Genomic DNA, 21,686 nt, shown 5'->3' with positions numbered 1-21,686 from the left:
CACCCTGATTTTACAGGATATGACGTAGCAGTTCCGACAGCAGTTGCTACCATCTGTTTATTAAATGTTTAATAATAGTTAAACATAGTTTAAAACTGTGCGGAGAAATAGTGTTAAGACTGTCAATGTATTTTAATGAGCCTATGAACACAGAATGATGGTACTATAAAAAACAAACAAAAATGTGTATAAATATATATATTAGGAATTAGCGTTGGAAAATAGATTGATTGGACATGTATATCAGCTAATATAAGCAGCTATACAATTAAAAACATGACTATCAGATGTTTAAAACTGAACAAACAGTATTGGCTTCAACTAAAATGATCCAGTATCAGTTATTATCTAAAGAGGTAATACCTTTGCTAGTTGAAAACATTTCTCTCACACACAAACACACAGAGGCAACATGAACTTTGCCTTTTACTGTCCTGTATCTGAGTTATCACCATGTTAAGGACAAAGTCCAGCTGCTGGGTCAAACACAAGCTGACATTATCACCATTTGCTACACCAAAACAGCTTACGAAATAATACGTCCAGGAGAAGAGACAACAAGAAACTGAGAAACATGGATACAACCTCTTCATTTATCAAGTGAGTGAAACATTACTTTTGGCCTGTTGATATTGTATTGATTGGTTCACGAGCCTTCGCTTGACTAAAAATCTAAATATCATTATGTTGCTGTTGGACTCATTATTGTAGGCTAGGCTTAAGTAGACTGACTGATTAGAGTAATAAAGTTGATGATTTGTCATTTTAAGATATGTTTTAATGTGAAATTTGACATTTAGCTTCATTATCATAAGAGTTGTCCTCTTTTTATAAAGATTGTTATACGTAAAAGTGTGAAAAACGCACATGTAAATAATAAAACTATTGATTGTTTAATGTCATTTTGGCTTTCTTCAACACTGGCTTTAATGACAAGTCGAAATGTCTGTTGTGAAATCCAACAAAGTAAAACAGTTAATGACCGTTTCACCTGTTTTTTACTCAGATCTGTGACCAAGCGAGTGTGGTCCCCACCTCAGCGTCCCTTCAGAGTATGTTGTCACAACAGGGAGACCAGGAAGGGCATCACAGCCGGGACCCTGGAGGAACTCAAAGAGAGGGTGAGAGCCGCTGGAAAACATAAATAATGGAAGGAAATAAAAGAAAAGACTCTGGGCTTACAGTAAATGGGATATTATAAAAGTGTCAGCTAAATGCAATGTAATGTAATGTAATTATAAATATATAAAATAACAAAAATTAGAAGAAAAACATTAAAAAGTCTGATAAAAGGCAGTGCTAAACATTGGTAGAAACAAAAAAGGATAACGTTGAGAAAATATATTTAAAAAAGAGATCAGTTCTCTTAGAATGAAGTTCAAACCTTTATAATTTGTCCACTTAAAATGTCAGCAATCAACAATTGAATGGTTATCTCATCTAAAATCTTTGATGATGTCAAATATGTCATCACATGTGAGTCAAGGCTGCACTAAAGTGGTGTGAAGATAAGATTTCTGACGTGTAGATAAGGGCCAGACCGCATTTTCTGATAACATTTAAGTATTAATTATATGTTTAGCTGCTGGCTAATTGAAAGTGGCTCCAATTAGAGTTGAAAGGTCACAGGAAATGGTTTCCATCTGACTACAAATAACTTCATATATGACAATAAATTATGTTCTGGAGTCCAGCTAATTAATGTAACAGTCAATACAAAAGGAAGTATACAATATTTGTTTCTAGTGCACACTCATACAGCTTGAATCTGTGCTGCAGGTCTGCCAGGCCCTGCTGCTGTCCCTGCCCACAGTGTCTCTGTCTCTGACATGTGAAGAGGACGGCACTGAGGTGGACTCCGACGAGTTCCTCATGACCCTGCCCGACAACACTATGCTCATAGCCCTGGAGCCTGGAATGACATGGAGACCACAACCGGTATGTTTGAGGAGATAACCCAAATGTTATTTATTATAAACCTTCATCTATACTTTTATGAGTCTTTTTTAATATATGTGCTCTGATCCCCCCCCCCCCCCCCCCAGGGTGCAGTTGTGCCCAAATCTCAAGACCACAACAAGCCCCGGACTGGGAGAGACATAGCTCGTGTGACCTTTGACCTGTACAGGATAAGCCCAAAGGATGTTTTTGGCTCTCTGAATGTGAACGCCACTTTCCAAGGCCTGTATTCTGTGAGCGCTAACTTTGAGTGTCTGGGGCCCAAGAAAATCATCAGGTAACTAGCCATGCAGAATAAAACACCACAGTGACTGACTGCAGCTCTGAAATGTAGAGGAATAGCAGTCTTAAGTAGCAACAAAACGAAATAATTGTACTTGAATTCCCATCTATGCGTTCCATACTTGTCAATCTGACATTATTTTTCTACCTCGCAATAATATATGAAAAATACTTTGACAATCTGCTCGAATGAGAAGTTAAAGAGCATTAAATCGAGTGCAATGTCAGTGAAGCACAACCATACTGACAACTTGATCTTGTTTTTCAGAGAAGCCCTGCGTGTGGCCTCCACCCTCCTACACACCGCTGGACGCCTGCTTATCACTACCGCCTCCATGATCCGTCGCATTATCGAAGGCGCAGAGTTCTGGCAGCCACAGAGGACAGAGTACAAAGCCAGCTGGAACTGACCTGCTTAGACGTATCATAGAGCAACTTGGACTGATCACATTGTTGATCTTCAACGCGTAAAGACCTGTAGTAACAACAGAGGAAGCTTTTTGAATGTAGCTGGATAACATGACAATAACTGTCATCTGTTTTTCTATTGTTTGTGCAATATATTTCACATCATATTCTAGAATTGTTTTTGGTAATTATTTTTCTATTTGCTTTGAGATTACAGCCGCTGTTCACTGATCATTTTGTCAGTTTATGAGTGTTTCGATGTAAATAATGACAAGAAGAGTCATGTTCAAACAACATAAACTGTTTTACTTGAATGACAATAAAAACGTCTGCACAGTACAAATGGAAATCGTTGATGTGAAAACAGCATCTACGTTGCAAATTAGAAAAGACTGTACATACATCATAACCGCAAACAGGTCAAGTAATAACAATAACAGAGATACATTCCATGTGAAAGAGGAGGCAAATGCATGTGAACAAATGTCTTTCAAAAGCACAAAATCAAAGTGAACAAACTTCTTCTGATGCCTCCTTTAAAACGTGAACAGAGGATTCAATGACTTCCCATTGAGGGGTTATTCGGTGCACAGGATTTGCCCTCCTTCTTCCGCAGTGCTCTCAGGCTCTGTCGGTACCTGACGTTGGCGACGGCCTGGCCGTATTGCTCGCTAGTCATCCAGTGCGGCCTGAATGTCTTGATATAATAGCGCATGTCTCCGTACCACTGAACCAACCTGTGGCGCGGCATTCCAACCACCTCACCCAGCCTGTTGTATGCCGCAACGTCTGGATACTGGCATTCCGTGAAAGCCTCCTTCATCCTCGACAACTGAAACTTCGTCTTTATTTTGGTTACCACACAAGTGGGAAGTGACCTTTTATTTTTATAGTTGCCGCCCTTGGTGATTGTTGACTCTGTTTGCGTCTGCGTTTCTGATTTCTCCCCACAGTGACTTTTCTCAGGGGTCTTTCCGTTATTAGAGGTAGAAGGAGGAGTGTCGTCATTTTTTCCCAGCACTTCTGTCTGGTTGTCAGTGAGAGGAGGCATGTTGGGGGCCTGAGTTTGAACCAAAGGGATGAGCAGGGGCATTGCATCCTGTGTCTCATTGGGTACCCCACTTTCAGGGACAGACGTTTTTACTTTTGGCATCCTCTTCCTTCTGGTAAAAAGCGTTATCTCCGACTGAGTGGACTTCTGACACTCACTTCCTATGTTTGCTTCTTTTGCCCTCTCCACAATATTCTCCTCCGCTTGCTTTGTTTTTTTAATTCCCACCTCGTATGTCACCGTCGTCCTTTTCCGCTTCCTCTGAGTATTCCTTTTCTTTTCTTTTACATCCTTGTCTTTCTTCATTAGCTGCTCCTGCCTCATTCTTCTCTCCAATAGTTCATCAGCCTCCACATTTTCCCCACTTCTCCTTCCCTCACTTGCACCCTGTTCCTCCCTAACCTCTCCTGCCTTCTTCCCATCAGGTGTTTTACATTTCTTATTCTTGTCTCCATCCTCTTTCTGTTCCCCCTTCCTGGTTTGCAGCTCTGCCTCCCCCCAAATCAACTTGAACTGCCTCCGAACCTTCCTGATGTCTTTAAATTCCCAGCTGACGCCATAGCGGAGCCTCTGTATCATGAACCACACCTTCACCTGGTCTGGGTGCAAGGAGCAGCGCTGTGCCAGTGTAGCTGTCTGTTTCTCCGTCAGGTATGGAAACTGGTCGAAGGCCTTGTTCAGCTCTTCTGCACCATCCAGCTGTAGGTTGAACTCATTTGAGTGCACCCATATAAGCTGATCGTCAGAGACCACAGGGAGACACAACGCATGGCTCTGGTTCAGATTGAAAGCCATCATGTCAACGTTTGGTTCTGATAAATTCTCCTCAGGAACGCTGGTTGTCTTTTGTATGAGCACGGAACCTCCAGACATTTTCTGCCTCATCTTTCACATCTGTGGGGATGCAGGACTGTAGAGTAGATAAACAAAAATGGTTGATGGTTGATAAAAAGAATATGTAATTGATTTATACAGTACATTTCCTGAAGACACTTTTATCGTTTTGCTAGTTATAAAAAGGAAGATTTTTTTTGGTCTAAAATCTGAAACCAAAAACACAATAGTGGAGAAAATAAAGTGAAACATTCCCTCAGTGAAAGTAAAAAGGGACTTTAAACGTTAGTGATAGAAATACAGTGCAAGTAAGATAATGTTACCTTATAGTTTAACTTAATGGATATGTTATTGAATTATGGCGGAAGGTGGAAGAAGTACACAGATCTTATACTTAAGTAAAAGTTCTAATACCAGTCTAAAAATACTTTGTTACAAATAAAAGTCCTGCATCTAAAAGTACTCATTATCCAAAGTGGCCTTTTTTCGGGAAATAGATATTATATCACTGCTTATAATACTATAGTAATGCATTATGTGGCTATCATGTGCAGCTGTTAAAGGATCACATAACATTAATAACTTGTTATACTGCCCGTTATTTCCATCCCTGATAGAACATCAAAGTGTATTATTTGATTTCATGTTCGTAAAAATAACATAAAAATGCAAAAGCAAATAGTAACTAATGTTGTCAAAAAATGTTGTGAGTACAATATTTGCTGCCAAAATGTAGAAGTAGAAGTAAAAACTAGCATAACATGAAAATACTCAAGTACAAGTAGCCTACCTCTAAATATACTTAAGTAAAATTAAGTAGGCCTACTTTAGTAAATGTACTTAAGTAATATATTTCAGTAAATGTTCTTCATTACCACCTCATTGGCCAGATAACACCAACATGAATAACGTTAACAGGGGTGTATATTTAAACTTATTTGTGGTAACAATTCATATTAACTAGTTAGCTAACTTTAGCTAGCTAGCTAGCTACGTTTGCTCTTGAAGTAATTTCTTCCGATTCAAGTTAGGTTAACTGTATCCACGGTAACATGTACAGTAATGTTATAGCCGTTAACTTTGACCGTTTGTTGAGCAGTAACGATACCAATAATTTGAATAAATATCAATTGAACATTGGCTAGCGTAGCTTTTGGTTTAGCTGTTGACGTTGTTTTGTTTACATCCCCACGTTTGTGATACAGTTAACATAGGTAGCCTACTTTTTATTTTCCTATAAGTAATCAATATACTTGGCAGCTTCAAGAATACACCGATATTAGATCACTTATTTCAATTATGATTATGATTGGTTTTGAGTCCTTACCTTTCAGCGTACTTACTTAAGTGGAGAGATGGCCTGTTAAGTATGACAGGTTTTCTGGATTGGTCAATTAAAACCGCCCCATCCAGTTACACTTAAAGTTCATTCTTCAAGGGTTTATCTATTAAATTGGGTGTATGATAATATATTATAAACAGTAGTGTAGTATACATGTAGGCCTACTCAAGTAGTCTACTGTACACATTGAGGTACTTGTACTTTAATCGAGTATTTTCAAGTTATGCTAGTTTAATACTTACATTTATTTGACATATTTAGTCAAGTTACTTTGCAGATTTAGGTTATGAATACACATTATAAATCAACAAATATTATATTATACAGTATTATTACAGGTTAAGCTATCCAGTAGTCATTCAAATAAACCCCACCGTTACCAAGTGCAACATTAAAGTGACAAACAGATAAATCTGTATAGTGCAATATGACAGCCCTGAAATAAATCCAATGAAGTTTGGTTGATTTTTTGTTCAAAAATGTTCAGAAGATGACTTTAATCCAACTGTATGGTTATTTTGAGACTATAGTCATATTAGCTCTACCATGACTAATATGGATCAAGTTTAATATTAGAAACAGAGCAGGATTCATTTCACTACATTAGCTTAAGCTGGGTGTATGTGGTGAGTGGGTGTAGATTATTTCTGTAGGTCATTATTAATCGTTTTTGACTGATAAGGAAAGGAAATGTAAGCCTTTTTATGGTTAAAAGGGCATAGACACTATCTTACGGCTATAAAAAAGTCATTTATGTGCACACTAAACGTCAGTTTCTATTCCAGTGAAAGAGGCTCAAGCTGTCACACCAGACTCTGCGATACCGGCAAGCAAATATTTTGTTTACAAGGGCAACCTGTTTTTGTTAATCCACATTAAACAACGAAGGCATTCTGAAAACATGTCTGACAATCTACTAAAGAATCAAAAAGTTATCCTCTGCGACATGTGCACAGAGGACAGGAAACCGGAACGGAAGAGCTGCATGAAATGTGAGATCTCCATGTATGTCCAGCATCTCCAGACCCACCTGACCTCTCCTGTGTTACTGCAAACACATCCTCTGACTGAACCACTGGCCTTGGGGCTTGCAGGCTTAAGCACTACTAAATGCCCCCAACATGGCAAATTGCTGGAGTACTACTGCTTGGATGACTTTACCTGTGTGTGTGTTTCCTGCACCATTGAAGACCAGCACCGCCTTCACAACATGAAGACCTTCTCCACGGCACACAAAGAGCTCATGGAGAAGCTCAACGCAGAGCAGCAGGCATCACTGGTGAAAACTAATGAGGATTATGTGAATCTGGGAAAGTGGGAGAAGAGTGAAAGAGAGAAGCTTGGTCGCTCCTGTCTGCGTCTCGTTGAAGCTGTGACCAGCCTGCGTGATATCGCTCTGACCAGCGTCCAGAGTTCAGTCTCTGCCCGTATGGTGGCCATCAAAACCAGCAAGAGCAGAATGCTGGCAGCACAGAAGGAGAAGGACACCTTCAGATTCCTGCAGATGTATTCTCAGGTGCATCAGGATTTGGAGAAGGCCAAGGCTGTGGACCTGAGAAAAGGGTTGGAGCCTGGCAGTGACCGAGACAAACTGGTTCGGGAGATAAGAGAGAATGGGGAAGAAATTGTGAAGCAAGCCGGCCACTTCTGGGGATCCTTGTTGACCCTGGTTGAGAACCCTCAGGAGTTCATTGCTACTAATTCTGACCTGATATTTGACCAAAAGACTGCAGGCCCTGGCATGTCTCTGTCCGAAGACAAAAAGAAGGTTTTCTACAGTAATTGGCTAGGAGGAAGCTCTGCCTGCATGTTTCCCATTCAGGGGATACAGTCTGGTCATAGCTTTGAGGGATGGGTGACCAGCCTTTCGAAACACTGTGACTGGACCATTGGTTTATGTGACACAAATTATGCAAAGGAGTTGAGAGATGGAGAAGTCTATGCACTGTGCTGCAAAGGTAACCAGCTCAGCTTTCTCACAACACAGTATAGTGAGCATATGACTGCATTAGGCCTAAGACATACGCATATGAATATGAGGAGGAGGACTGAGAACGTGCTCTGTGTTTTCAGTCAAGCCATTGACCCTTCAGGTAACAATATAACAAACCCATTGGCCCGGCCGCAAAAAGTGGAAGTGGTGTTTAGCTTTCTTGACTTAACGTTCTTCAGCGTCAGCCAGTATCAGAGAAGGAAAATAGTCACAATAACGATGAGTCATGAAAGCTGGCGCCTAACCCCTTTTGTTTGCTTGGAAGTAGAAGAATCACAAAAGGTCTTAAAACATTTAAGAACAAGCACACGTGCGGCAGGTTATCTTGCACCTCGGCAACACAGCCAAAAGCAATGGAGATGCTCACGTGGGAGGCTTTACAATGAGACCGGTGATGCATACAATTATGACGGGAACATTTACCAAAAGTCTTCCAAGGCCACATGTGTTTGTAGAGAAGTTATTGGTCCCCCGCACATCACAGAGATGCTTTGTGAACTTCTGTAATGGTCATCCATGTTGTAGTCTGTAGCCCACATCATAACATTTCCGTATTAATGATGTGCAATTACATTTCCAGCTATCTTTTCCAGATTGTAATTTCACTGTTTGTTTCATTTGATCAATGTGAACATCAGTGGTGAGTGATACGCTTAAGTAAAATGTAATGATTGTGCTCTCAATACAAAGATTTCAAAAGCAAACAAGTTGCACTTATCTATTTTTGAACGTACAAATAGAAATCAAGAACATTTAAATGAGTTATACAATGTTGTGCTAGATTATAATGGGCTGATACTGTATCTGAATGTCATTTTGAAACATTCAGAGTCCTTCACAGGCACAAAGAGTTACACCAGCGTGTGTTGGCAAGTTAGAAATAAATACCAACTCATAGTGGTGGTGCTCATTTCTAATGTGTAAAATGAAACTTAACACTGTCACAAAAGGCCTCAGGCAAATCAGTCCAACTCCACCCCACAGGCTATGCTCCACCCTCTGATCTGGTTTCCTTTATCAGAAAACGAAACTGTTGTGCAACGCTGATGTCGCAGTGCATTAAAAACCAAAACTGAGCAACTAGAAACAGGCAGCATCTCATCAGCAAAATCATATTTCATTGGAATTTTTCAAGACTTCCTGCTTCTGAAACATGTCGGACAATATACCAACGGACCTTCAAGTTATCCTCTGCGACATGTGCACAGAGGAGGAAAGGAAACCAGCACGGAAGACCTGCATGAAATGTGAGATCTCCATGTGTGTCCAGCACCTCCAGATCCACCTGACCACTCCTGTGTTACTGCAAACCCATCCTCTGACCGAACCCATGGCGTTATGTGGCACTACTAAATGCCCCCAACATGGCAAACTGCTGGAGTACTACTGCTTGGATGACATGACCTGTGTGTGTGTTTCCTGCGCCATTGAAGACCAGCACCGCCTTCACAACATGAAGACGTTCTCCACGGCCCACAAAGAGCTCATGGAGAAGCTCAACGCAGAGCAGCAGGCTTTACTGACGAAAACCGATGACGTGAATGTGAGTTTGGAGAAGTGGGAGAAGAGTGAAAGCGAGAAGCTTGGTCGCTCCAGTGTTCGTCTCGTTGAAGCTGTGACCAGCCTGCGTGATATCACCCTGACCAGCGTCCAGAGTTCAGTCTCTGCCCGTATGGTGGCCATCAAAACCAGCAAGAGCAGCATGCTGGCAGCACAGAAGGAGAAGGACACCTTCAGATTCCTGCAGATGTATTCTCAGGTGCATCAGGACTTGGAGAAGGCCAAGGCTGTGGACCTGAGAAAAGGGTTGGAGCCTGGCAGTGACCGAGACAAACTGGTTCAGGAGATAAGAGAGAATGGAGAAAAAATGGTGAAGCAAGCCGGCCACTACTGGGGATCCTTGCTGGCCCTGGTGGACCCAGAGAACCACCAGGAGCTTGTTGCTACTGGTTCAGACCTGATCTTTGACCCCCAGATTTTCGGCCCTGGCCTGTCACTGTCCGAAGACAAAAGGAAGGTTTTCTACAGTAGTTCGTCAGGGCAATGTACTGCCACTCTTCTGATCCGTAGTACCCTGTCAACTCCATACTTCCAGAGGTGGATGGTCAGTTTTTCCCAGGACACTGACTGGACCGTTGGTTTATGTGACAAACAGTCTGCAAAAAACGTCATGGATGGACCGGTCTATGGTCTGCGCTGCGAAGATAATAAGCTCAGCTCTCTCACAACAGAAAATGAGGATTCCTCTGATGCATCAGTCAGTTCCAAACACAAAGTTTTCTCTGCACTACTCACACAAAATGGAGATGAGGCAGCACCACGACCTGAAGCGGTGGAAGTGTTTTGGAACTTTGTTGGCTCCTCGCTGTCCTTCTTCAGCAGAACCGGACAGCACCAGAGGGAAGAAATAATAACAATAAAGGCGATTCCCAGCAACTGGGACCTGGCACCCTTCGTTCAAGTAGGAAAGAAAAACGCCCAAAACATCCGACAGAACCCATGGCAATGCACATGTGGGAAGGCTTACAACTATTACAATAATCAATACAGTCACGGAAGACGCAACTACAACCCTCATCAAGATTACTGTTCCTGTGGAGCACTTATTGGGGGCATTTGCATCACAGAGGTGGTTTGTGAGTTTCTGTAAACGGTGGGAAAACGCTGATCATTGAACAAAGCTCAGAAGTGCAAGTATCTGCTTTTATTGGATTCATATACATTTCATTGATTATATGTTGCTTGCTAGTTAGTGCAAATAATATGTTGGGATTCTTTATAGTGAACAACTTACACATGGTAGACAATGTGATCTTCAGCTGTGTCCATGGCAGTGTGTTTTGGGAGTTGGTTATGTTACTGTTTCTGCCTGACAGTTGAAGGTGTTTGTCTCCCTCTAATGGTGTTGAATGTGTCATTGCTTTCACATTTTACAGTTATCTTACACTGCATGGTTTTAAATCAAAAGTAATTCTAGTTTTTTGTATCCTACTCACATTGCGATTCGTGGATGAACCAATCAATAATAAAGCCATAACAAAAAGAGTAAGATGTGGAAAGCTTTTATTGACTGATTAAGACAAGTGTATTTGAAAAAACTGCATTTCAATTGGACATTTTAACACCAATGTGACAATAAGAAAATGAAACACAGTTAAAGTAGGAGTAACTACACGCTCATGGTGTGAAACTGAAAATGAATGACCCGTTGATGTAGAGGCTGTAATGATTCATAAATGAATTGTTAACGTCATAAGCCAACACACACTTTGGTACTGGATAACACCTCTGCTGTGAATTCAGCACTTCATTACTACAGTATGTACTGTACGCACTATAGTACTGTGGTCTAGCATTCAGCATACTGGTCCAATTATAAATGCTCCAAAAATGTAATTTACTTAATGTAAATGTGCTTATTAGTTTGTGATTATATCTGAAGTTAAATATTTGACTTTAAAATGACAAAGTGCAAAAAAAGGGAATGATTCATTTCTAAAAGTATGTTTAGAACTAGCAGCTGCATAAATATTTTGTACTTTCGAAATAATTTAAGACTCGACCAACAACCAATCGCATGAATCTCCCGCCCCTGACACACAAGCAGCGGTTTGATTGGCTAGAGCTTGTACTGGCATATGATTCGATTGGCTGACGCTTCTGCCGAGGCTTCAAAAGTTGAACATTGCTCAACTTTTGCAGCGAGCCACGCCAGCAAAGCTCTGCTTCGCTTCCCACAATAAAGTTTGGCGAAAAGTGACGTCACCCCATTCAAAGTGAATGGTGAAGCTTTCAACGCACGCCGCTGTGTGGACGGGCCGTTAGTGTGTGTGTTGCTCCGCTCACTGGTCCGTCACAGCGGGCGGAGCTGCAGGATTTCTGCTTCACACACGTTGCATACCGCTATTTTATTGTCTTTCTTTCGGACACCTTAAAATAATGCCAGACTGGTGAAGCCATTTTGGCGAGCTTGTTTTTCCGCGCACAGAGAAAAGTGTCATGTATTTTGCGTCATGTGATCGGCTCTCCTTATCGGCATTTATAGAGAGCCCCGATCACACTATTGAGAGTGAATATCGGCCGATCGATCGGAGCATCCCTAGTGTTTGTCATAAAAACACATCATTGATCTCTGTGGCAGAACCAGATATTTCAAATTGACTTTTATATTGGACAAAATGCGAGATTCCGTGATATTTTAGAACAAAATCAATACTGATATCATGTTAATGACACACATGGTAATATTGTCTACTTAATATTTCACATTTTAAACCTGTTATCGGACTCGTATCTAATGAAGTTGTACCATTTATGATCAGGACACAGAGAGGGGAAGAGCAAGCAAAGGACGCAACCAACGAGCACTGGAACCCAAAAGAGAACTTCACTGCGATTAAACCGAAACTCAAGGACGATGGAACGATCGAAGGTGAAGAACAAGTGGAAGAGGAGAGGAAGGAAAGCAACGGAATGAAACGCAAGCAACCTGACATGATGGAAAGTGATTCCGATGAGGAGGAGGAGGAGGAGGAGGAGAAAATCCCAAGAAAATCATCAGGTAACTAGCCATGCAGAATAAAACACCACAGTGACTGACTGCAGCTCTGAAATGTAGAGGAATAGCAGTCTTAAGTAGCAACAAAACGAAATAATTGTACTTGAATTCCCATCTATGCGTTCCATACTTGTCAATCTGACATTATTTTTCTACCTCGCAATAATATATGAAAAATACTTTGACAATCTGCTCGAATGAGAAGTTAAAGAGCATTAAATCGAGTGCAATGTCAGTGAAGCACAACCATACTGACAACTTGATCTTGTTTTTCAGAGAAGCCCTGCGTGTGGCCTCCACCCTCCTACACGCCGCTGGACGCCTGCTTATCACTACCGCCTCCATGATCCGTCGCATTATCGAAGGCGCAGAGTTCTGGCAGCCACAGAGGACAGAGTACAAAGCCAGCTGGAACTGACCTGCTTAGACTATCATAGAGCAACTTGGACTGATCACATTGTTGATCTTTAACGCGTAAAGACCTGTAGTAACAACAGAGGAAGCTTTTTGAATGTAGCTGGATAACATGAGAATAACTGTCATCTGTTTTTCTATTGTTTGTGCAATATATTTCACATCATATTCTAGAATTGTTTTTGGTAATTTGGTAACTATTTTTCTATTTGCTTTGAGATTACAGCCGCTGTTCACTGATCATTTTGTCAGTTTATGAGTGTTTCGATGTAAATAATGACAAGAAGAGTCATGTTCAAACAACATAAACTGTTTTACTTGAATGACAATAAAAACGTCTGCACAGTACAAATGGAAATCGTTGATGTGAAAACAGCATCTACGTTGCAAATTAGAAAAGACTGTACATACATCATAACCGCAAACAGGTCAAGTAATAACAATAACAGAGATACATTCCATGTGAAAGAGGAGGCAAATGCATGTGAACAAATGTCTTTCAAAAGCACAAAATCAAAGTGAACAAACTTCTTCTGATGCCTCCTTTAAAACGTGAACAGAGGATTCAATGACTTCCCATTGAGGGGTTATTCGGTGCACAGGATTTGCCCTCCTTCTTCCGCAGTGCTCTCAGGCTCTGTCGGTACCTGACGTTGGCGACGGCCTGGCCGTATTGCTCGCTAGTCATCCAGTGCGGCCTGAATGTCTTGATATAATAGCGCATGTCTCCGTACCACTGAACCAACCTGTGGCGCGGCATTCCAACCACCTCACCCAGCCTGTTGTATGCCGCAACGTCTGGATACTGGCATTCCGTGAAAGCCTCCTTCATCCTCGACAACTGAAACTTCGTCTTTATTTTGGGTACCACACAAGTGGGAAGTGACCTTTTATTTTTATAGTTGCCGCCCTTGGTGATTGTTGACTCTGTTTGCGTCTGCGTTTCTGATTTCTCCCCACAGTGACTTTTCTCAGGGGTCTTTCCGTTATTAGAGGTAGAAGGAGGAGTGTCGTCATTTTTTCCCAGCACTTCTGTCTGGTTGTCAGTGAGAGGAGGCATGTTGGGGGCCTGAGTTTGAACCAAAGGGATGAGCAGGGGCATTGCATCCTGTGTCTCATTGGGTACCCCACTTTCAGGGACAGACGTTTTTACTTTTGGCATCCTCTTCCTTCTGGTAAAAAGCGTTATCTCCGACTGAGTGGACTTCTGACACTCACTTCCTATGTTTGCTTCTTTTGCCCTCTCCACAATATTCTCCTCCGCTTGCTTTGTTTTTTTAATTCCCACCTCGTATGTCACCGTCGTCCTTTTCCGCTTCCTCTGAGTATTCCTTTTCTTTTCTTTTACTTTTCCATCCCTGTCTTTCTTCATTAGCTGCTCCTGCCTCATTCTTCTCTCCAATAGTTCATCAGCCTCCACATTTTCCCCACTTCTCCTTCCCTCACTTGCACCCTGTTCCTCCCTAACCTCTCCTGCCTTCTTCCCATCAGGTGTTTTACATTTCTTATTCTTGTCTCCATCCTCTTTCTGTTCCCCCTTCCTGGTTTGCAGCTCTGCCTCCCCCCAAATCAACTTGAACTGCCTCCGAACCTTCCTGATGTCTTTAAATTCCCAGCTGACGCCATAGCGGAGCCTCTGTATCATGAACCACACCTTCACCTGGTCTGGGTGCAAGGAGCAGCGCTGTGCCAGTGTAGCTGTCTGTTTCTCCGTCAGGTATGGAAACTGGTCGAAGGCCTTGTTCAGCTCTTCTGCACCATCCAGCTGTAGGTTGAACTCATTTGAGTGCACCCATATAAGCTGATCGTCAGAGACCACAGGGAGACACAAGGCATGGCTCTGGTTCAGATTGAAAGCCATCATGTCAACGTTTGGTTCTGATAAATTCTCCTCAGGAACGCTGGTTGTCTTTTGTATGAGCACGGAACCTCCAGAAATGTTCTGCCTCATCTTTCACATCTGTGGGGATGCAGGACTGTAGAGTAGATAAACAAAAATGGTTGATGGTTGATAAAAAGAAAATTGAATTGATTTATACAGTACATTTCCTGAAGACACTTTTATCGTTTTGCTAGTTATAAAAAGGAAGATTTTTTTTGGTCTAAAATCTGAAACCAAAAACACAATAGTGGAGAAAATAAAGTGAAACATTCCCTCAGTGAAAGTAAAAAGGGACTTAAAACGTTAGTGATAGAAATACAGTGCAAGTAAGATAATGTTACCTTATAGTTTAACTTAATGGATATGTTATTGAATTATGGCGGAAGGTGGAAGAAGTACACAGATCTTATACTTAAGTAAAAGTTCTAATACCAGTCTAAAAATACTTTGTTACAAATAAAAGTCCTGCATCTAAAAGTACTCATTATCCAAAGTGGCCTTTTTTCGGGAAATAGATATTATATCACTGCTTATAATACTATAGTAATGCATTATGTGGCTATCATGTGCAGCTGTTAAAGGATCACATAACATTAATAACTTGTTATACTGCCCGTTATTTCCATCCCTGATAGAACATCAAAGTGTATTATTTGATTTCATGTTCGTAAAAATAACATAAAAATGCAAAAGCAAATAGTAACTAATGTTGTCAAAAAATGTAGTGAGTACAATATTTGCTGCCAAAATGTAGAAGTAGAAGTAAAAACTAGCATAACATGAAAATACTCAAGTACAAGTAGCCTACCTCTAAATATACTTAAGTAAAATTAAGTAGGCCTACTTTAGTAAATGTACTTAAGTAATATATTTCAGTAAATGTTCTTCATTACCACCTCATTGGCCAGATAACACCAACATGAATAACGTTAACAGGGGTGTATATTTAAACTTATTTGTGGTAACAATTCATATTAACTAGTTAGCTAACTTTAGCTAGCTAGCTAGCTACGTTTGCTCTTGAAGTAATTTCTTACGATTCAAGTTAGGTTAACTGTATCCACGGTAACATGTACAGTAATATTATAGCCGTTAACTTTGACCGTTTGTTGAGCAGTAACGATACCAATAATTTGAATAAATATCAATTGAACATTGGCTAGCTTAGCTTTTGGTTTAGCTGTTGACGTTGTTTTGTTTACATCCCCACGTTTGTGATACAGTTAACATAGGTAGCCTACTTTTTATTTTCCTATAAGTAATCAATATACTTGGCAGCTTCAAGAATACACCGATATTAGATCACTTATTTCAATTAATGATTGGTTTTGAGTCCTTACCTTTCAGCGTACTTACTTAAGTGGAGAGATGGCCTGTTAAGTATGACAGGTTTTCTGGATTGGTCAATTAAAACCGCCCCATCCAGTTACACTTAAAGTTCATTCTTCAAGGGTTTATCTATTAAATTGGGTGTATGATAATATATTATAAACAGTAGTGTAGTATACATGTAGGCCTACTCAAGTAGTCTACTGTACACATTGAGGTACTTGTACTTTAATCGAGTATTTTCAAGTTATGCTAGTTTAATACTTACATTTATTTGACATATTTAGTCAAGTTACTTTGCAGATTTAGGTTATGAATACACATTATAAATCAACAAATATTATATTATACAGTATTATTACAGGTTAAGCTATCCAGTAGTCATTCAAATAAACCCCACCGTTACCAAGTGCAACATTGAAGTGACAAACAGATAAATCCAACAATAAGGTCCTACAAGGAGGCTCTCTCCAAGACCAAGACCGCCTACTACTCCTCCCTCATCACCTCACAACAAAATCACCCCAGATCCTTATTCTCCACCATCAACCGACTGCTCCGCCCCCTCCCTGCCATGCACACTGCTGAAGCTCCTGACCTCTGCTCCAAATTCCTCAACTTTTTTCAGGCTAAGGTGATCTCCATAGAGAGGCGAAGTCCCTCCCCTTCCGAAAGCCTCCATGGGACCCCGGAAGCGGAAAATTATACATTGAAGTCAATGGAGAGAGAAAGGTTATCTTTTGATCCCGTTTGAATTGTGCCACGAATGACACATATGATGTTTGTCAATTTAAAAGAACATTTTGCAAGTCAAAAAAATAAAAATGTGTCGTAAAACTGTGAAGTTACACATTTTTTCGTGTGAAACCGCTCAGTGAACTACAGGTCTCTGGTCTCGCACAATACGCGTCACCAACATAAAGATGGCCGTCACGTTAGCACATTTCACCACATTCTTTCAGAATGAGAATAAAAGTATTTTACGAGGTGAAAATCACTACAAGTCTGGGCACGTTGAGAGCTGTACCTATATGAAAGGGGAGTTAGTCGGTTCTGTAAGAGCCAGCATGCGGGACCGGCTTTACAAGGTTTCGGTGAGTAATATGAGTGCAATGTGTAACGTTAATGTCAGCTAGCTAACATTAGCTAACAAGGTACACTAACGTGTTTTGTTTTAGTAACTAGTTTTCTCCTTAAGAAATTCGTGGTCTCTGTGTATGCTGTGGATAACATTAGTGTTCACAAGAACAAGGTACACTCCCGTGTTTTGTTTTAGTTGCTCTTCAGATTGAACAGTTTTTTATCGACTATACTGTATGTGTGATCTCCTTTTTCTCGTTGTGTCATTTGAGTTTATTTGCTGTGTGTAGATTCAAAGATTTTGGTTATCTCGGCACAGCTGCGTGACTCCCTCTGGTACACCGGTATGTGTTTTCCTAATGTAGAGAGCATTGATTAATTAATAAACTACACACTGAGTCTAGATCCTGATTAAATCCTTTTTTATTGTTGATCAAATGTTTTTCAAAAATGTATTCATTCACATTTAGAAAAATACAATGTACAATCACAACCAATACAACACAAATTACAAAAAATACAGAAAAAACAAACAATAACAACAATCAGACAAGAGGACAAAACTATGGAAAAATAAACCCTCCCACCCCCAGATCCGGACCATACTTGTATTATTGCTCATTCAATCTATTATAACATGCTAACAAATGGTACTTACTTTATTTTTTACAGATCTGCATGGGAGACGATGGCGCGATGCAGAGCGCTGTCTGTGATTGTGCACAGGAGATGTACAAATGCAGCCACGCTGCAGCATTGGCAATATTTGCCATGTGGCAGATCAGCTCCACAGATGTGAGTGCCAGTGGAGGAAGCCTGGCACTTAAAAAGTAGTCCAGTCGGTGTCTCAACTTTACCAACAGCGAGAGGAGACATACAACCCACTGGCCAGAGACATCGCCAACTGTCAACTGGGGGGTTGTAAACGAGGCCGAAGGGGTGAAGGCTTAGAATCGAGTCTGGTCTCTTTGTGAGTGAGTCGGGTGTTTTGGGAGCATCACCCGATGGACTTGTGCAGCCATCTGCCCTGCTGGAGGTGAAGTGTCCACACAGCCAGAGGAACATGACCATCGCGGAGGCAGTCCAGTTACCATCCTTCTGTCTTCGTGAGGAGGGTGGGTCATATATTCTCAAGGAGAATCACCCATACTGGCACCAGTCCAATGGCAGCTGCATATCACAGACCGGAGTCTCTGCTACTTTGTTGTGTGGACCACGAAGGAGGTGATCATCATCCCCATCCCCAAAGACCCTGCATGGCATGGAAATCTCCTCCTCCTGGAACAATTCTACACCCAGCATATGCTCCCTGTGTTGGCCAGTAGAGGTAGATTGTGGTGGAGATGCTGAGCAGTTATTTAATTGTTGCATGTAATTATTATTATACTGCGTGCTTCTGAGTTATTCCATCTTTTGCTGTAACATGGATCTGTATGTAACTCTATATTTACTTGTTATCTACCACACTTCCTTCTACATCATACACCATCATTATACATGATGGTGTATATAGGATATATATATTTGTATACATATCTGTAAATTGTATAATTTTATTTAAACATCTTTTTGATCTCTCAAACTGAGTAAGATTGACAATAAAGTTGACTTTGAAAAACATATATATTCTTTATGAAAATAGTTGACTGTTGTCAAATGAATCCAAATGAAACGTTGGACTGAACTACAACTACGCCTTTAAATCTCTACGGACTGTTTTTCAGTGGGATGGCAAGTTCCTATCTTTAAACATTTATTAGTTTTTTCTCAGAACAGATTTTATTTTCTGAAGTTAATTTAACTTTGCCGACCACGTAAGGTCATCATTAAAAAGTACAATCAATTTGTTTAGGGTTGACTAAAATAATGAAAAACATTTAATTTGGATAATTTACTGACAGAATAAGAAACTCAATGATGCTCTACTCACCCGTTCCTTTTTTATAAAGTGAAACAGTTGAAACGATAGATTTTAGTAAACTTAAAAACAACCTTCTCCAAAAGCTATCAAGGAATATACCGAATACTTACAATACAATACCTGTTACTCATATATTAATGTCTTTGTAACTTCAGTAAAACCACTACCTCACTCATTTATTTCATTCATCACGGTTCAGTAAACTAAGTGATACATGAACCAGTTTAATCATTATAATAACGTAGGATGGCAACTCTTTGAAACTGTAGGTGGCTCTTAAAAGAGCCGTTGTGTTTGGGTGTGCTGGTCTCAGGTCAGTCTAAGCCCTCTCTCCACGGATGCGGCGGGCCAGCTGGATGTCCTTGGGCATGATGGTGACCCTCTTTGCTTGGTTCATCTTGGGGGGCAGCTACATGGATGTCGGTGCAGTCCACAATCATTGTGCAGTTGAAGGCAGAATTAATTTATTATTGACTCCGAATGAAGCACAACTTCATGTCATACAATACAATGACTTTATTTGTAATTGTGTAAAAAAATATGAGCATTGATTAGCAAGCAGGACCTGCAGGAACAGAGAATGGTGATGGATGGAGCTGGGAAGAGAGAAGAATAAAGAAAACAGATCAACTTTATTATCGGATATTAAAAATTCAATTTCAAAACAAGTTGCCGCTCCTACAGTTTTCTAGTATGTAAAGATGATTTCACATGACCTATGCAAAATATCACACTCAATACATGTGTGTCTCTGGGGGGTGCATTGTGCCTTTGATGTATATAAATAATATACCATAACCAAATACTATTACGTAGAGTGGAAATCAGGTTGCCAGAGCAGGTCAGTGTGCATGTTCCTCAACGTCTCAGCAGTTACAGGTGAGGTAAAGAAAATAAAAGAGAAAAGGTCAGTAACAACACTTAGTTTAAAGTAACAACACTTAGTTTAAAGTAACAACACTTTGAAACACTTTGAATAATTATCTCTTCTAACAATTTTCTCTCAATAAGCACACAACGACTGTCTTTCCAACAAACAGATTGTCATCACAATAAAACACGTCCAGAAGAATGACATGCAAAGCTCCATGCCTGCCTTCGACTCTCCCTGAACTGCTTCCTTAGCACCCGGTGGAGGACGCAGTAGGCTACTCTTCAAATGTTTCACGAAATACTTACCATCATGTTTGGTTACTGTTTAACATTTTGGTTTACTTCATGTAATAAAATAATAACTTCATGGTAAGGCTACTAAAAATGACAAGGCTAAGTAATGTAATGCTAACTAACGTGCTCGCTACTCGTCGCTACTAGCTAGGTAGCTAACTTGACTATGCACATGAACATGCACAACATGTATATTTACCTATGATATTACCTGATATGTCTGATCCAGCGACTCCTGGTCCTTTCATCAGACGGGAATCGATAGAAGGAGCAAGTGGTATGATCACTTTTATGACTACAACCTGGTACAAAGCACACAGGCATCTTGTAAAAGTGAATTTATTTTTAGCGATCTATAATTATTGGAGGGAATAAATCAGTTATGAGATCTTCTTCTTCTTCTTCTTCGCTTTAATTACGAGTCTTATTATAAATCACCGAGCATGCCTGTGACATCACTTACGCGACCCAGAATGGGATTTGGGATTTGTAGTCTTTGTAGTAGCGTATTTTTCATAGTCTTATATTTCAGCAGTTTTACGACAAAATGTGACTTTTTTGACATGGAAATGATTGTTTAAGATTGACAAACATCATATGTGTAGTTCGTGGCACAATTCAAACGGGATCAAAAGATACGTGTTCTCTCTCCATTGAATTCAATGTACATTTTTCGCTTCCGGGGTCCCATGGTCCGGAAGTAGATGGGCGTGACTTCGCCTCTCCATTCATCAACAACTCCTGGTGCCCGCCCCCTCTCCCTCTCTGCACTGGCCCCTGACACAGAAATGCACACTCCCGGCTCAACCCCTCAATCCCCAATGCTCTCTCTCCTCCTTCTCCCCAGTGGATGTTCCACTGGTCTCGAAGCTGGTGACCAATGCTAAGGCCTCCACCTGCTCCCTTGACCCCATGCCCACGGTGCTGGTCAAGGCCTGCCTTCCCACCCTCTGCCCCATCATAACAGACATCATCAACTCCTCTCTGTCATCTGGTATAGTTCCCTTCTGCTTCAAAACCGCCTCCATCACTCCCATCCTCAAGAAGCCTGGTTTGGACCCTGAGGAGCTGAACAACTACCGACCGATCTCCAACCTTCCTTTCCTTAGCAAAACCTTGGAAAGAGCAGTCGCCGCCCAGCTTCATCAACATCTGTCCAACCATGAGCTCTACGAACCCCTACAGTCAGCCTACAGAGCACATCACAGCACAGAGACCGCCCTCCTCAAGATCACTAATGACCTCCTTCTCGCTGCTGACTCCGGACAAATCAGTATTCTCATCCTCCTCGACCTCTCTGCTGCTTTTGACACTGTTTCTCATACAGTCCTCCTGAAATGCCTCTCTAACAACCTTGGCATCACTGGCACAGCTCTGTCATGGTTTCAGTCCTATCTATCAACCAGGTCTCAGTTTGTTAGCATCAGCGGCTCATCCTCCCCCTCAGCCCCAGTCAACCATGGTGT

The 21,686-nt window shown here is 41.0% G+C and overlaps 4 protein-coding genes across 8 annotated transcripts; 2 read left to right on the top strand and 2 right to left on the bottom strand.

The window, feature by feature from the left end:
* The first annotated feature begins 369 nt into the window (after positions 1-369).
* Positions 370-2,992, top strand: cideb (cell death inducing DFFA like effector b). Its single transcript, XM_034205304.1, has 5 exons — positions 370-600; positions 1,007-1,121; positions 1,780-1,938; positions 2,046-2,236; positions 2,510-2,992. Exons 1-5 carry the CDS (start codon positions 575-577, stop codon positions 2,649-2,651), a joined length of 633 nt encoding a protein of 210 aa, XP_034061195.1. The 5' UTR covers positions 370-574; the 3' UTR covers positions 2,652-2,992.
* Positions 2,993-3,205: 213 nt separating this feature from the next.
* LOC117539203 lies at positions 3,206-5,883 on the bottom strand. The gene is made up of 2 exons (XM_034205251.1): positions 5,862-5,883; positions 3,206-4,610 (listed from the first exon to the last, which is right to left on the bottom strand). Exon 2 carries the CDS (start codon positions 4,583-4,585, stop codon positions 3,206-3,208), a length of 1,380 nt encoding a protein of 459 aa, XP_034061142.1. The 5' UTR covers positions 4,586-4,610; positions 5,862-5,883.
* Positions 5,884-11,749: 5,866 nt separating this feature from the next.
* Positions 11,750-13,193, top strand: LOC117539235 (legumin B-like). Its single transcript, XM_034205292.1, has 2 exons — positions 11,750-12,430; positions 12,704-13,193. The coding sequence occupies exons 1-2, from the start codon at positions 12,184-12,186 to the stop codon at positions 12,772-12,774; spliced, it is 318 nt and encodes a 105-aa protein (XP_034061183.1). The 5' UTR covers positions 11,750-12,183; the 3' UTR covers positions 12,775-13,193.
* Positions 13,136-16,628, bottom strand: LOC117539232. Of its 5 annotated transcripts, none has more exons than XM_034205290.1 (2): positions 16,560-16,628; positions 13,136-14,817 (listed from the first exon to the last, which is right to left on the bottom strand). In XM_034205290.1, exon 2 carries the CDS (start codon positions 14,790-14,792, stop codon positions 13,407-13,409), a length of 1,386 nt encoding a protein of 461 aa, XP_034061181.1. In that variant the 5' UTR covers positions 14,793-14,817; positions 16,560-16,628; the 3' UTR covers positions 13,136-13,406. The 5 variants fall into 5 exon arrangements, with proteins under 5 accessions (XP_034061181.1, XP_034061178.1, XP_034061179.1 ...); XM_034205287.1 differs by having other exon boundaries at positions 16,453-16,621; XM_034205288.1 differs by having other exon boundaries at positions 16,459-16,621.
* Positions 16,629-21,686: the final 5,058 nt, after the last annotated feature.

This window comes from Gymnodraco acuticeps, unplaced genomic scaffold (genome assembly GCF_902827175.1).
Source record: "Gymnodraco acuticeps unplaced genomic scaffold, fGymAcu1.1, whole genome shotgun sequence".
NCBI classification, from domain to species: domain Eukaryota; kingdom Metazoa; phylum Chordata; class Actinopteri; order Perciformes; family Bathydraconidae; genus Gymnodraco; species Gymnodraco acuticeps.
Note: the sequence above shows the minus strand (reverse complement) of the source record. Positions and strands in the feature narration are given on the sequence as shown.

Bases quoted from the DNA above. Each gene is read 5' to 3' on its own strand.
- cideb (XM_034205304.1), top strand. From the start codon at position 575: ATGGATACAACCTCTTCATTTATCAA. The intron at 601-1,006 runs GTGAGTGAAACA...TTTTTTACTCAG, and splicing joins ACAACCTCTTCATTTATCAA to ATCTGTGACCAAGCGAGTGT. The intron at 1,122-1,779 runs GTGAGAGCCGCT...TCTGTGCTGCAG, and splicing joins TGGAGGAACTCAAAGAGAGG to GTCTGCCAGGCCCTGCTGCT.
- LOC117539203 (XM_034205251.1), bottom strand. From the start codon at position 4,585: ATGAGGCAGAAAATGTCTGGAGGTTCCGTGCTCATACAAAAGACAACC.
- LOC117539235 (XM_034205292.1), top strand. From the start codon at position 12,184: ATGATCAGGACACAGAGAGGGGAAGAGCAAGCAAAGGACGCAACCAAC. The intron at 12,431-12,703 runs GTAACTAGCCAT...CTTGTTTTTCAG, and splicing joins AATCCCAAGAAAATCATCAG to AGAAGCCCTGCGTGTGGCCT.
- LOC117539232 (XM_034205290.1), bottom strand. From the start codon at position 14,792: ATGAGGCAGAACATTTCTGGAGGTTCCGTGCTCATACAAAAGACAACC.